Source organism: Melanotaenia boesemani, chromosome 24, assembly GCF_017639745.1.
Source record: "Melanotaenia boesemani isolate fMelBoe1 chromosome 24, fMelBoe1.pri, whole genome shotgun sequence".
In the NCBI taxonomy this organism is placed as follows: Eukaryota; Metazoa; Chordata; class Actinopteri; order Atheriniformes; family Melanotaeniidae; genus Melanotaenia; species Melanotaenia boesemani.
Window position 1 is genome coordinate 3,195,051 of NC_055705.1, and position 15,676 is coordinate 3,210,726.

The window sequence follows — 15,676 nt, forward strand, 5'->3', positions numbered from 1 at the left end:
TCTTGTTCTCATCTTTTAACGCCTTTTTCACTGACTCCAGAGTGCGTACTGCCAAATCCTTATCAACCTTTAGCAGATTGTAGTAGTACTGATTTCCACATGTGCACTGTTTTCCTTCGTATTTTTCATCGAACCTATTCTTACATTTATCACAATCTGGTTTCAAATGAACATTAACAAGAAATGTCCTAGCTGACACTGGTCTGGGAAAATTAAAGCGACACTCAGTGCCACCTTTCTTACAACTTTTTGAATGCCTCTTTGAATGTTGCTGCACAGATGTGACCATCTCCAATAAGGTCTCATCCTGTGCTGGTAGCTCACATGTTACATACTTATCAATAAAAGCTACCACTTCTTCGTCTTTGTTAGTATTAATTTTAGGCGCATTTTCAATCCAGAAAAGACAGTGCACATGAGGACTCCCGCGACACTGAAACTCCACCCGATAAAAGTAATCAATAATTTTTCCTATGGGATTTGAAGAAGACATAAGGACCTCCTTCAGAAAACAGTGCCAGCGGAAATCAAACATTCTGGCGGCAGTGACAGGATTACGACGCAACAGATCGCATCTATCAGTCCACTCTAACTCTTCGAATGTCTGTGTTCGACCTTCCTGTTTTAAAATTGTTTTAAGAAGGTTTTGCCATCTCAGATCCGCGGAAGAGAATGAACAAAACCATGTGGGAATCCCAAGTTGCCGAACACAAGCCATCAGGTCTTTCTGTACTCCCTGCCAAAATGCTGGAGTCCCTCTAATCGGCTTAAGAAATCTGAAACCGTCATCTACATCCAACAACTGCTTCAAGGACTCCTCCTTTTCTACGCTCACCTCACCTCCTTTACCTTTTCTTAATGCTATACTTACTTTGGAAACAACCTGCTCTACCTCAGACATGTACTGAGCAAAGAAAATATACTCTACATTCTGAGCAAACCTTCTATCCGCATGTAAAATTCGGTTATTAAAATAACGGCACAACGACAAATTATAGACACGGCTTTCATGGTACATATTACGACCTCGAGGAAACACACTGGGAAACACCTTGCTTCATTTTCTCGATCTGTCAACAACTTAACTGGATTATTACCCTCAGCTGGTGCAACATTAACTATACTATCAAAATACTGATCTAGAACTTCCTGACCAATATCTACAGGCATTAGACACGTATCTGAAAACATGCAATGTTGCTGTCGATCATGCAGCAACTCATCATCCTCAACATCATCCCCAGTACTCTCAACTACTTCTGCATTGTCCTTCTCTTCATCCTCAGGTTGCTCTAAGACACACAACTCATTAACCCATTCCTCATTAAAATCTATGTCTTTATAAAACTTATTTGATTGCTTTAAAAACCGTAAAGCTTGCCTAATATGCATTGTATCCACAAACTCATACTGATAATGGCCTTTATAAGTTAACTTACGTTTTAATTTTACTGCCAATAAAGACCCCTCCATATTTGATCGGGGCAACATTTTAGATGTTTGAACTACATTCGATGGAACGCAGGTTACTGGTCCATGAACTCCATTTTGGCCACCTTTAGGTAATGCAAGCATTTTCATAAACGGAATATTTAAAGCAATCAAATGTTGTTCTAACCTATTCAAACAAGCCAATTCTGGGGGAACTGGATCTACTACCAAATGATTTGTTACACTTTCAGCAGGCATTTGCTCATGTGAAATTTTATGATGACAAGTGTAACAAATCCAAAGATGCCCTCTACTTGAAGCCATAATCTGACACGGCTGAACACAATCCTCCCTACATTTATGTAAATACTCAGTTCTAATACACCTATCTGCCAAAGAAGCTATGGCCGCAGTCTTGTTATAAGCATCCTTTCTACAGCTCAACACCTGATGTGGAAACAACAGCCTGAAACACACACAACAGATATACTCAGGACCATGTTCAACTTTGTTTAAAAACCTCTCAGTGAAAAACTCAATATTCTGTGTTTTGTCTTTATCTTTAATTTCTTGCCTCTTTGATTTTACAACTCTTTTAACTATTTCTCTGTGACGCGAATCTTTTGCATATCTTATTTTGCTTCCGTCTTTCTGATTTTCACGGTGACGCGCATCTTTTGCATATCTTATTTTGCTTCGGTCTTTCTGATTTTCACGGTGACGCGCATCTTTTGCATATCTTATTTTGCTTCGGTCTTTCTGATTTTCACGATGACGCGCATCTTTTGCATATCTTATTTTTTTTCGGTCTTTCACATTTTCACAGTGACGCGCATCTAGTACATATCTTACTTTTCTTCGGTCTTTCATATTTTCACGGTGACGCGCATCTAGGGCATATCTTATTTTTTTTCGGTCTTTCACATTTTCACGGTGACGCGCATCTAGGGCATATCTTATTTTTTTTTCGGTCTTTCACATTTTCACGGTGACGCGCATCTAGTGCATACTTTATTTTATTCATATTCCTAATTTGGGTTCTTCTCATTACTTTATTATATTTAGAAATATATACACCGCGCTCTATGTCCTTTTTGCAAACTGACGTGTCACTTTCAGATGAAGCATCTCTAATTAAATCTTTGCCTGACAATCTAGTACGACACGCTTCTGAAAGATTTACTTTACAGTATCCATAACAAGTTTCTAGTTTGGGTTCTTTAACGCAAACTACAGTTTCATAATGATTACCAAGGCAGTTTTCTAAATAAATTGATTTTTCTGACACACAACTGCTGCTGCATCCATACTTTAGCCAACGACCACCAATAAATGTAAAGACATTAATACCCAACAAATCTGCTGTGGCTTGTATTTCTAATTCTGTCGCCCAGCTGCTAACATAACGCATTTTTGATTTGTCTACGTAATCTGCCACAGAGGAATAACCTTCTCTCAAACTACTTTTATATTTCAAATCATTTTTCATTAAATATTTAACAACCGCTCTCCTAATTTTAATGTGATGCTTTTGTGTGCCACTCACTGCCTGAGAAACGGCCCTAAAATAGCAGCTACCATCAGCAACTATGTCTCTATTTTGGCACGGAACGCCTAATTCGCCGACACGACTAGACGCAGCGCTATTTACACTTTCACACTCTATATTTAATTTGGTACACAATCTTTGACAAGTATTTTCACAGAGAGGGTTAAACATAAGCTTTTCATGTCCTTCACTGACCACTTCCACATCTGAACTAACCTGCCGACTTACCAAAACCTGTTCCTCAACAGCAAACTCTTCATCTGAAACAACCATCGAAACATTAATACGGCCTTTCTTTGGCGTATGTTTAGATGGGCTGGAAAGGCCAACTTCATCACAATCTGCTGACAGCTGACGTTTTACACGTTGCTTATTGCCATCATCAGATTCACACTCCCTACTCACATCAACACCATTTATTTCAAAAGGCTTGCTTTCACCACCAAACATCGCTGCCAAACAACTAAAGTGATCAAACACTTCCCTAATGGAACCAAAGTACAACACTACACTGGTACCATTAACATCCACCATGCCAGTAGCACTGCGTGAATGAGAATCAACAACAGCAAACCTACCACTAGCAGAAATTACAGCACATGTATTTGAACACAAGGTCAAAAGACATGTCTGGTACTGAGATAACATCCTTTCCAGCCCATGTTCTAGAGTCACAAATGCTCCACACTCAATGAACTCTCCTTCAGTCACAGTGACATCACCACTGACAGTCTCAGGGAACGAAAACTTAAAGTTCTGCCAGTATAAAACGTGCTCTTTCGGCAACTCTGGGATCATCAAAAAGTCTTCTCCTGGAGGAATTAGACCATGGTCCTTCAGATGCGTATAGAGCTGATCTCCTAACCACAGAGCTAAATCTAAATCTTCTGTCTTCCAATTGAACACACTAGACACCATATGTCTGGCCAAACTAACCAACCCTATCGCCATACACTGAACTCCCGGATTCCTAAACCGACTGTGCCCCTGGTGAACTGAACCCCTAACAACATCAACATTACCCATACTCACCTCACTTACCTTCGCAGTAGTTGCCTCATCTTCATCAGTAGAAGACAACACACCCGGGCTCTGTGTTGTCTCAACCTAACCATAAAGGATATCAACATGCAATGGGCTCTAATCACTGTCATGTGTAATAAACTGCTGTCTGTGCACTGACATTTGTTTTCTGTCATGCTGAGTATGTGCAAAATTGATACTTTAAAACAATTTAGCAAAACCCCTAAATCAGGGGTGCCCAACGTCTGTCCTCGAGACCGGTTTTACATGCATCCCTGCACCGACACACCTGACTTAAACTAATGAGTCATTGTGCAGATCCTTATAGGCTGTAGGATTCATTTAATTTGAGTCAGGTGTGTTGGTGCAGGGATGTATGTAAAACCTGCAGGATTGTGGCTCTTGAGGACCGACTTTGGCCACCCCTGCCCTAAATACATCAAAAATGTGTTTTTTCCTTAATTTACAAATAATATATACTTTACAGATATTGTTAATGTAAACGGTACTCACCGTCGTCTCGTCAGTGCGGCCAGAAGGGACCGGATGCCTGGACGTTGCCCCGACCTCAAGACAGAAATTGCAAAGACACATCTTCAGAGATGATACATACATATATATATGATACATGTATACATATATATACACATATACACACACACGCACATAAAAATACACAAATCTTAAGCACAATTACATTTCTTACCTTCTTCGACTCCAGAGCGGCCTTGGAGTCAGAAGAAATCCCTCGGCTGGATGCGGCCTCAAATAGAAAAGAAACAAAAACAAAGTTTATTTCACTTCACAAACACAGGAAAAATAATAAATACAAACATTTATTTCCAAAATCTACTTACCCTTCGAGTCCTCTTGGAGTGGTGTTTCACACGCAGCGTCTGTCCAAAATGATATGGACACAGAACACATTTAGCGTTATAGAAGTCTATCGTTAATCATTTAGACTTTCAGAATAAAACATTTTATGATAACCTCTAAACACATGTTTGTCTGGATGCAATTTACCTTTGGCGGTGAAACACCAGCGAAGTCAGCAGGAGATGTCAGATTTGATGGAGAAACCTTCTCCATCTCCTCCAACATCTCACTGCTGAACAGCACAGGATTCAGGGGGATGCCAGCCGGCTAGAAATACAGAAACAGATATACACAAACGTTGACTTTTCCTGCTTTAACCATTTAACTTCCAGCAAATATTACACTTCATGTTTTTCTATACAAATATCATACGAACCTCCCGCTGAACTGCACTGCATCCTCCAGAGGACTGAAAGAGAAAAAATATATAGACAAAATAAACAAAGGGGATTTTGGTCTGTGAAAAATCAATCAAATGTGAGTCTGACAGCTGTGACATTTCAGGCCATATTATTACCTTGCCGCTCGGACCAACGACAGTCCACTCCTCGGGCCCAGGGCTGCGACGCACCCTCACCTCTCCCTTCACAACCACACGGGGAGTGAAGCGAGAAGGTGGGGATGGACGAGACACCGGCGGGGCTGGCGGCACGGTCTCCAGTTGCTTCAATCAAAAAAAAAGACATAATCATTAACAATATGCCTTTTCCACACTTGGTCAGCAGCCAAAATTACATCAAGTGAACACTTGCATATATTTCATAAGACGATTTAACTGTTTAAAATTAAAAGGACAACCGTGTAAGCAACCGTCCACAGCAGCTGGGCGAAGATCTCCATGCCGACGTCATCACTCAGGTGGACCTACAAGGACGACATTCATGAAATGTATCTTTTTCCACAAAATCTCTCACTAGATACACACAGCTCTATTCAGATAGTCTATCATCTCAAGATCAGAAGGTCCTGGATTCCACCTCAGCCTCTGACATGAACACGAAGGCATCAAACCATGACAAGACAAATGATCTACTTACACCATCGCGACTCCACAGGTTGAGACACTGCCGGGGGAAGTGGTCCGCGATGTGGAAGTACTTCACAGCTTAAACAAAAACACATAGCAGAGCTCTTTATGCTTGTAAAACAACAGAATTTATACATCTATATACCACTACACTGAAGATAAACTACAGCCATATTTCTGATGTAATCTGTGATAAACATGCAACAGCGCAGGCACATATTTTCACGTACCCATGCGGGCTGCCACACGGTGGAACTCCTGGCGGTAGAGCTCTTGCAGGGAGTCCTCAACGGTCAACCTCGGAGGAAAGTCCAGCACACACACCTTCGGCCAGCGACTGCAGACGGTGGCTAGGTACCGCTCGAAGTCTGCAGCCGCACGACCGATGGTGTGCTTGGCGGTCAAGTCATTGCTCGGAGCCAAGACGCACACCAAGTCGGGATCCTGAGGCACCTCAGCATGAAGCACCTCAGTTCTCAACTCGGTGGCGCTTGCCCCCGGCGTTGACATGAACCCCCACGCCAGACGACCCTCAGGCAACCGCACGATGCCATCTAAAAGACAAAGAAAGTTTCTACTGTATTTGTTTGTCTGTGTAACATTTTATAAAATACATTAATACAGTACATTAATACTTTATTGAACATAAAAATATAAGTACATACCTGCAAGGCTTCGAAGATGGGAGTCACCAATAGCAAAAACCACCTGAATGAAAACATGTTGGTATTTTTAGCACCGTGTATTGTTCACTTGGGTTTTCATTACGTTAGTATATTTCAAACACAGCATTACCTTTTTGCCGTGGGACTCCGGCGGAAGAACCAACTTGTGCTGCCGCCCGGTGAGCACCGACACCTCCCACCTCCTCACCTTGTGCCGGTGCCCAGTGCCATGCGCTACAGACATACAGAAAAAAACAGATCAGTACAATCACAGAATATGTGCACACTTGATTGTCAATCACTGAATCACAACCAATTAAAAATGCTTGGATACATACGTGCACAGCGGTCCATGGGAACCTGAGGAGAAACGTCAAGGGTCCGTCTGTCCGCAGCACTCCTCCTCGCTGCCTGCGAAATCCTGAAGTTCTTCTTCCTCGGCATCTCTAGAAAAAAAAACAACCCACACACACACGCACCCTGGCGCGCACACACAAACACACACCCAGCAGAGAGCAACACACCCACTCACACAAACAATCTTACACAAGTACTGGAAAACAGAGACAAAATAAGTTAGACTATATATATATATATATATATATATATATATATATGTATATATATAAATGATAGATATTGATAATTATCAAAACATTTAAAAACATATTTTAAGGATTGGTCTGGCCATTTTATGCTATTGCGCAATAGGGTTGTGCATCTTCACAGTCCATCATGTAGCTTAAAACTACAGTTATTACTTCCTGCTAACCAATCACAAACGGAGACCCAGGCATGTTCTATCATCAAGCCATACCCCTCTCAAAACACAACAGACATGTGAATTGCAAAAGATGTCAAAACAAGAACAGTAGGAGTGTTGAACCTATTGTTTCTACGATACATGGAGATGCAAGAATGGATGAAACTGCATTGATGTAGAAACAAAGCATAATAGATTATATTAATGTTATTTATTTCGTTGCTGCTTGCGTTTGTGTGTAACCCAGGTTGCTGCCACAGCTCGCCAGATTGATAAGTGTCCCAAGAATGATTCAAGGCTGAATCCTATGGAAGACCAGTAGGGTGATGCAATATATGCATTTTCATAAGAAGTGATAAATTGTTTAAAAAAAAAAGAGAGAATAGATTAATTCATATAATTTTAAATTTAAAAAGTTAATTTATACAATAAAAAGATCAATTTGAAAAACATTTATAATTATTTCATAAATAATTATATGTTTTTACATATATTCATTTGTATTTTAATTAATTAAAGATACATTTAATAACACATTTATGTGTTTAATAATCATTTTCATTATTTAATAACACATTTATGTATGTCATTATCATTTTAATTATATAATGACACATTTAAGTAATTATTGAATGATATATTTAATTAATTCAATTGTGTCACTTTACGTCCTCCATAAATCAGAAGTGGCAAATTCATAATTAAATTATATTGCCACTAAGTAATGCTTGTAACACAGAATGATCGAACCACGAACTTGTATGTCACACCTCACTAATCTAAGTGTAATAACTTTCATGATAAAGACTTTTAGCAGAGGGAATCACCCCATTATCACAGTAAAAACGTGATAAATGTTCAATGTTTAGCAAATAAGGAGCTTAAATGAGAAACACACCGCAATAAACAAAGCAAGCAGAAACATGATCCTAAAAAAAAAAAAAAAAAAAAAAAAAAAAAAAAAACACCAGCTAACCTAGCTTGCTTCTCCTAAATATATATACTGGGGATTTATTTTACTAAATATTCGATTGCTTTGGACAGTAGTGTTAAGACATTATTATTTTAGTTCACTTTAAATAATAATAATAGTGATAAACTATCATTTTAATGCAGAGTATTTAACAGGTTACACGTCACATTAATCCACTTCGACCTGCTGTAAGCTAACACGGTGTAGAAAAAAGTTTCTTTTCCATTAATAAAAATCTTAAACTTACCAAGCAAAGCCACAAACACGTCCGAGAAGCTGAAGAAGGTGTCCTGGATCGAAAAGTTCGAAGTTTGCTGGATAAATCCACAAGAGTGCAAAAGTTTTTCAGTCTGCTGTGAACTAGACGTATTGTCTGATCAGAAGCTGAGCTGAAAAGACCGAGGCTCGTTCACAGACACACAAAATGTCCGACGAAAAGTGCATCTTTCAAAAATCCGAACGTCATCCAATCAGAGTTATGATCCTTGTCAACACAAGACCGGGAAGAATTATACCACAATGCATTGCGGTGTGAAGGTCTTAACAGTGCAAGAAAAACAACAAACAGGCTGATTAAACAAAACTCAGCAAAAAATGGATAAACAAAAAATAAATAATAACATACAATATAAGGAAATATTTTTTAGGTTGCTGTGGTGACTGCAGGTAGTCACGTGATCTGCGGCAGTGTAATATTTTAGAATTCATTTTACCCCACTTTCAGGTCCTCAACTTGGACAAGTGTCTGTAGATGCTTCGAATGATGACTGCCATTTTATTATCCTAATGTATAGAAGGCAACACTATTATATCACTATATAATACCTAATACCATCCACTTTTTGTTATGTGAGCTTAATAATAATTACATCTGTAACCCTGTTTATTGTTCTAACCATAAAACTATTGTTAAATATGAACTAACACCAGGCACTGACATAAGCAGAATAACTGAATAATTAATATTTTTTTTACAATCACATCTTTTTTTTTTTTTTTTAACTAATATTATGACTTATATCCAGCAGGACCAAGCTGTCTTTTCATTAATCCTGCTGTTGAGGCATTGTCTGTTAAAGGATGTGTGGTGTGTGTATATGTATGTACACACATGTATACACACACACACTAAAAACTGCTGGGTTCAAAAATAACCCAATCTTAACCCTGCTGCTGGGTCAAATATGGATCGACTCGGCACTGCTTTATTTTAAATCAGCAGGAATGGGTTATGTGTTGGACCCAGCACATTGGTTGATATTTTCTACTCTAAAAATGGATTAAAATGACCTGGCTGTATAGTTATATAGTTATATATATATATTAAAATATGGATTATTAAACTACTAACAATTGGTTTCAAATGACCCAATATATTTATTTTAAATCTGCCTTTATAAATGGAATATAATAATAAAACACGTTTCAGTCATTTACTGGAAAACAAGGCACATGATCTCAATTTGTAAAAAGTGCAGAAATATAATGGAAAAAACTAAAATGAAAAAACATAATAGTTATTTAATATCTGGTCTTCTTCAGCTGATTTACAACACAAATGTTCTGAAACACTCATCGAATGTATTCAAAAGAGATGGGTCTTCAATGGCTGTACTATATATATATATATATATATATATATATATATATATATATACATCCCTTAAATCCACAGTTTTGAGGAAGCTTCTATGCATCATCTATTTCATGTCATCCACTAACATTTTCTCTCTATTCAAGCTAAACTTTAATTTTTCTAGTGTCTTTGGGCTTCATACAGTAGTTTGTCTATTATTTCTCTATCAGCAGTGTCAGCTTGTCACTAATTTTCAACTTCTTATGACTGAGTGAATTGTCCATGACACTAACTGCACAATAATTTGTGATGGTTAGCTCATATCTCCAAACAAATACATGGGATCTGCACCAAAGTTGACAGTATTCATACTTGTTAGGTCCTTAACACATGAAAACACCTGTTGCCTTGGAAATAGGTTCCCTCTGGTTGGAGAGAAGTGCTGGCTTTCTACTTTTTAGGACTCAGCTATCTCCATGTACATTATTTGAAAACAATCACACAGGTACACCGTGCTGAGTTAACGCATCTATGCCTGTCCCATGAAAAAATGGTAAGAAAAGTACACATTTTTAAATATGATTTGGCCCTTTAACAAAATGTAAATAATGGTATCTACCATTTATTACCATATGATATATTAAAAATAATATAATATGGTTTTCTGCTTCTGGGTATCTATTAGGGAACAGAAGACAAGTATGACATTGTGTTCAACAGGATTTTGAACAAACTTTATTCCATAAATTGAAACAAACTGTCTCAGAAACTGTATGTGACACATATGTCATGTCACGCTCTTATGGCTTGAGCTAAAAAGGTAAATGACACGGGTGGCGGGGGCCAGGAGGCTCGGACCCGATGGATGCCGCTTGCGGCTTTAATTATTAGGGTCCGAGCCATACAAAGTATGGCAAGGCCCTATTGTGGTTGAAATGTTTATTCTCCTTCTCCTCCTCCTCCTAAGCATTTCGACGCCAAATTTCACCCCCTAAACACCCATGAAAAGTTGTGAAACTTGGCACACACCTCAAGCCTGGCGAAAATCGGATATTATAAAGTCCGCATACTATTCAATGCAAAATTGGCTCAACAGCGCCACCTACAGTCACCAAAAATCACCACATGAATGGGGCCCAGGAAGTCTACTTCAACGTAGGAAGACGAAACTCGGCACACACGTGTACCGCCCCGTGTTGACCAAAAAACTCAATGTAACACCTGTCGCCATGGCAACGGGGCGCCCGCCATCTTGGCGTGTGCGGCCATTTTTTCGCCATTTTTTGCACTTTACACACATCGTATTTGAACGAACTAGTCTGAGGGGATTCGTGCGACTGACTCCAAACTTGGTGGAAAGCTTCCTGACAAGTTGGGGACCAAAAATTGTTCAAATCTTTCTAATAGCAGAAAGCATGTTACCGTGGCAACCGATGGAAAATGACCTTCTCGCCATGAAACACGGTTTGCTCATATCTCCATGTAAATACATGGGATCTGCACCAAACTTGACAGTATTCATACTGGTGACACCCCAAGTGCAGCAAAGAAGTCAATCGAACAGCTGTTGCCATGACAACGGCGTGCCCGCCATCTTGGATTTCACTGCCATTTGAACGAACTAGTCTGAGGAGATTCGTGCGACTGACTCCAAACTTGGTGGGAACCTTCCTGACAAGTTGGGGAACAAACGCTATTCAAATCTTTCTAATAGGAAAAAGCCTGTAACCGTGGCAACAGACCGAAAAAGCCTCCTCGCCATGAAACACGGTTGGCTCATATCTCCATAGAAATACACGGGATCTTCACCAAACTTCACAGCATTCATACGTGTCCCACCCCAAGTGCAGCAAAGAAGTCAATCGAACACCTGTTGCCATGGCAACGGTGTACCCGCCATCTGGGATTTCACTGCCATTTGAACGAACTAGTCTGAGGGGATTCGGGCGACCGACTCCAAACTTGGTGGGAACGTTCATGACAAGTTGGGGACCAAACGCTATTCAAATCTTTCTAATAGGAGAAAGCGTGTAACCGTGGCAACCGACGGAAAAAGCCTTCTCGCCATGAAACACGGTTTGCTCATATTTCCACAGAAATAGATGGGATCTGCACCAAACTTGACAGGATTCATACTTGTTGGGTCCCTAACGCATTACAACACCTGTTGTCATGGCAACATAGCATGTTAGCTAGCAGAATTAGCATGCAAGCAAAAAATGCTAACTAAGTATATCAACATTTCAGATTTTCAGCTGGGTGTTTTACCATGTTAAATATGATGTGACCAGGTTACCTACCATGCTAGGAAAAGGTGTATGAGACGGGTGGCGGGGTCCAGGCCGCTCGGACTCGATGGATGCCGCTTGCGGCTTTAATTATACTTCTCCTTCTAAGCATTTCGACGCCAAATTTGACCCCCTAAACACCCATGAAAAGTTGTGAAACTTGGCACACACGTCAAGCCCGGCGAAAATCGGATATTATAAAGTCTGCATACACTTCAATGCAAAATTGGCTCAACAGCGCCACCTAGAAAAAAAAAATACCCCAAAATGAATGGGGACCCCAACGTCTACTTCGATGTAGGAAGACGAAACTCGGCACACACGTGTAACACCCCAAGTCCAAAAGAAAACTCAATGAAACACCTGTTGCCATGGCAACGGGGTGCCCGCCATCTTGGCGTGTGCGGCCATTTTTTGCCCATTTTTTGCACTTTACACACATGGTATTTCAACGAACTAGTCTGAGGGGATTCGTGCGATTGACTCCAAACTTGGTGGGAAGCTTCCTGACAAGTTGGGGACCAAACGCTATTCAAATCTTTCTAATAGCAGAAAGCGTGTTACCGTGGCAACCCACGGAAGAACGCCTTCTCGCCATGAAACACGGTTCGCTCATATCTCCATAGAAATAGATGGGATCTGCACCAAAGTTCACAGTATTCATACGTGTAGAACCCCAAGTCCAGCAAAGAAGTCAATCGAACACCTGTTGCCAAGGCAACGGCGTGCCCGCCATCTTGGATTTCATGGCCATTTGAACGAACTAGTCTGAGGGGATTCGTGCGACCAACTCCAAACTTGGTGGGGACCTTCCTGACAAGTTGGGGACCAAACGCTATTCAAATCTTTCGAATAGGAGAAAGCGTGTTACCGTGGCAACCCACGGAAAAAGGCATTCTCGCCATGAAACACGGTTTGCTCAAATCTCCATAGAAATACATGGGATCTGCACCAAAGTTCACAGTATTCATACCTGTAACACCCCAAGTCCAGCAAAGAAGTCAATCAAACACATGTTGCCATGGCAACGGGGTGCCCGCCATCTTGGATTTCATTTCCATTTGAACCAACTAGTCTGAGGGGATTCGTGCGACCAACTCCAAACTTGGTGGGGACCTTCCTGACAAGTTGGGGAACAAACGCTATTCAAATCTTTCTAATAGCAGAAAGCGTGTTGTCGTGGCAACCGACGGAAAAACGCCTTCTCGCCATGAAACACGGTTTGCTCAGATCTCCATAGAAATACATGGGATCTGCACCAAACTTGACAGTATTCATACGTGTACCACCCCAAGTCGAGTAAAAAAGTCAATGAAACACCTGTTGTCATGGCAACGGGGCGCCCGCCATCTTGGTGTGTGCGGCCATTTTTTCTCCATTTTTGGCACTTTACACACATCGTATTTGAAGGAACTAGTCTGAGGGGATTCGTGCGACTGACTCCAAACTTAGAGGGAAGCTTCCTGACAAGTTGGGGACCAAACGCTATTCAAATCTTTCTAATAGCAGAAAGCGTGTTACCATGGCAACCGACCGAAAAATGCCTTCTCGCCATGAAATACGGTTTGCTCATATCTCCATAGAAATAAACGGGATCTGCACCAAACTTCACAGTATTCATACCTGTGACACCCCAAGTGCAGCAAAGAAGTCAATCGAACACCTGTTGCCATGGCAACGGGGTGCCCGCCATCTTGGATTTCACTGCCATTTCAACAAACTAGTCTGAGGGGATTCGTGCGACAGACTCCAAACTTGGTGGGAACGTTACTGACAAGTTGGGGACCCAATGCTATTCAAATCTTTCTAATAGGAAAAAGCCTGTAACCGTGGCAACCGACGGAAAAAGCCTCCTCGCCATGAAACAAGGGTTGATCATATCTCCATAGAAATACACGGGATCTGCACCAAACTTCACAGCATTCATACGTGTCCCACCCCGAGTGCAGCAAAGAAGTCAATCGAACACCTGTTGCCATGGCAACGGTGTACCCGCCATCTTGGATTTCACTGCCATTTGAACGAACTAGTCTGAGGGGATTCGGGCGACCGACTCCAAACTTGGTGGGAACCTTCCTGACAAGTTGGGGACCCAACGCTATTCAAATCTTTCTAATAGGAAAAAGCCTGTAACCGTGGCAACCGACGGAAAAAGCCTCCTCGCCTTGAAACACGGGTTGATCATATCTCCATAGAAATACACGGGATCTTCACCAAACTTCACAGCATTCATACGTGTCCCACCCCGAGTGCAGCTAAGAAGTCAATCGAACACCTGTTGCCATGGCAACCGTGTACCCGCCATCTTGGATTTCACTGCCATTTGAACGAACTAGTCTGAGGGGATTCGGGCGACCGACTCCAAACTTGGTGGGAAGCTTCCTGACAGGTTGGGGACCAAACGCTCCTCAAATCTTTGTAATAGGAAAAAGCGTGTAACCGTGGCAACCGACGGAAAATGACCATCTCGCCATGAAACACGGTTTGCTCATATCTCCATAGGAATAAATGGGAACTGCACAAAACTTGACAGTATTCACACACGTTGGGTCCTTAACGCATTACACCACCTTTTCCCAGGGCGACATTGGGTGGCGGGGTCCAGGCAGCTCGGACCCGATGGATGCCGCTTGCGGCTTTAATTAGGGTCCGAGCCATACAAAGTATGGCGAGACCCTATTGTTCCTGAAATGTTTATTATTATTATTATTATTCTTCTAAGAACTTTGAGCCCAAATATCACTGCCTAAACACCCATGAAAAGTTGTGAAACTTTGCACACACCTCAAGCCCGGCGAAAATTTCGATATTCTAAGGTCCGCATACACTTCAATACAAAATTGGCTCAACAGCGCCACCTAGAAAAAAATAAAATCCCCGAATGAATGGGGTCACGAAAGTCTACTTCGACGTAGGAACACGGAACTCGGCACACACGTGTACCACCCTGAGTCGAGCAAAAAAGTCAATCGAACACCTGTTGCCATGACTACGGGGTGCCCGCCATCTTGGCCTGTACGGCCATTTTTTTGCCATTTTTTGCACTTTACACACATCGTATTTGAACGAACTAGTCTGAGGGGATTCATGCGAGTGACGCCAAACTTGGTGGGAAGCTTCCTGACAAGTTGGGGATCAAACGCTATTCAAATCTTTCTAATAGCAGAAAGAGTGTTACCGTGGTAACCAACGAAAAAATGCCTTCTCGCCATGAAACACGGTTTGCTCATATCTCCATAGGAATACATGGGAACTGCACCATACTTGACAGGATTCATACAGGTTGGGTCCTTAACGCATTACATCACCTGTTGTCATGGCAACATAGCATGTAAGCTAGCACATTAGCATGCTAGCAAATAATGCTAACCAGGTATTTCAACATTTCACATTCTCAGCTGGGTCTTTTACCATGTTACCTACCATGTTAACCGGCTACCTACCATGCTAGGAACAGCTGTATGACTCGGGTGGCGGGGTCCAGGCCGCTCGGACCCGATGGATG

At 41.2% G+C, this 15,676-nt stretch overlaps 2 protein-coding genes across 2 annotated transcripts in view; both read right to left on the minus strand.

Moving 5' to 3' along the window:
• LOC121635284 (zinc finger protein 665-like) overlaps window positions 1-15,676 on the minus strand; it is a 645,425-nt gene that overhangs the window by 297,513 nt on the left and 332,236 nt on the right. The window lies entirely within an intron of this gene.
• LOC121635262 lies at window positions 2,183-7,124 on the minus strand. The gene is made up of 13 exons (XM_041978378.1): window positions 6,910-7,124; window positions 6,702-6,805; window positions 6,572-6,614; window positions 6,137-6,460; window positions 5,917-5,984; window positions 5,678-5,743; window positions 5,397-5,543; window positions 5,256-5,288; window positions 5,027-5,146; window positions 4,861-4,899; window positions 4,710-4,766; window positions 4,517-4,570; window positions 2,183-4,087 (listed from the first exon to the last, which is right to left on the minus strand). The coding sequence occupies exons 1-13, from the start codon at window positions 7,013-7,015 to the stop codon at window positions 2,360-2,362; spliced, it is 2,889 nt and encodes a 962-aa protein (XP_041834312.1). The 5' UTR covers window positions 7,016-7,124; the 3' UTR covers window positions 2,183-2,359.

Excerpts from the sequence above, each read along its gene's own strand:
- LOC121635262 (XM_041978378.1), bottom strand. The coding sequence starts at position 7,015 with ATGCCGAGGAAGAAGAACTTCAGGATTTCGCAGGCAGCGAGGAGGAGT. Across the intron at positions 5,544-5,677 it reads TGTGGACGGTTGCTTACACG|CAACTGGAGACCGTGCCGCC; the intron begins GTTGTCCTTTTA and ends TTTTGATTGAAG. Across the intron at positions 5,289-5,396 it reads TCGTTGGTCCGAGCGGCAAG|TCCTCTGGAGGATGCAGTGC; the intron begins GTAATAATATGG and ends TTTCTCTTTCAG.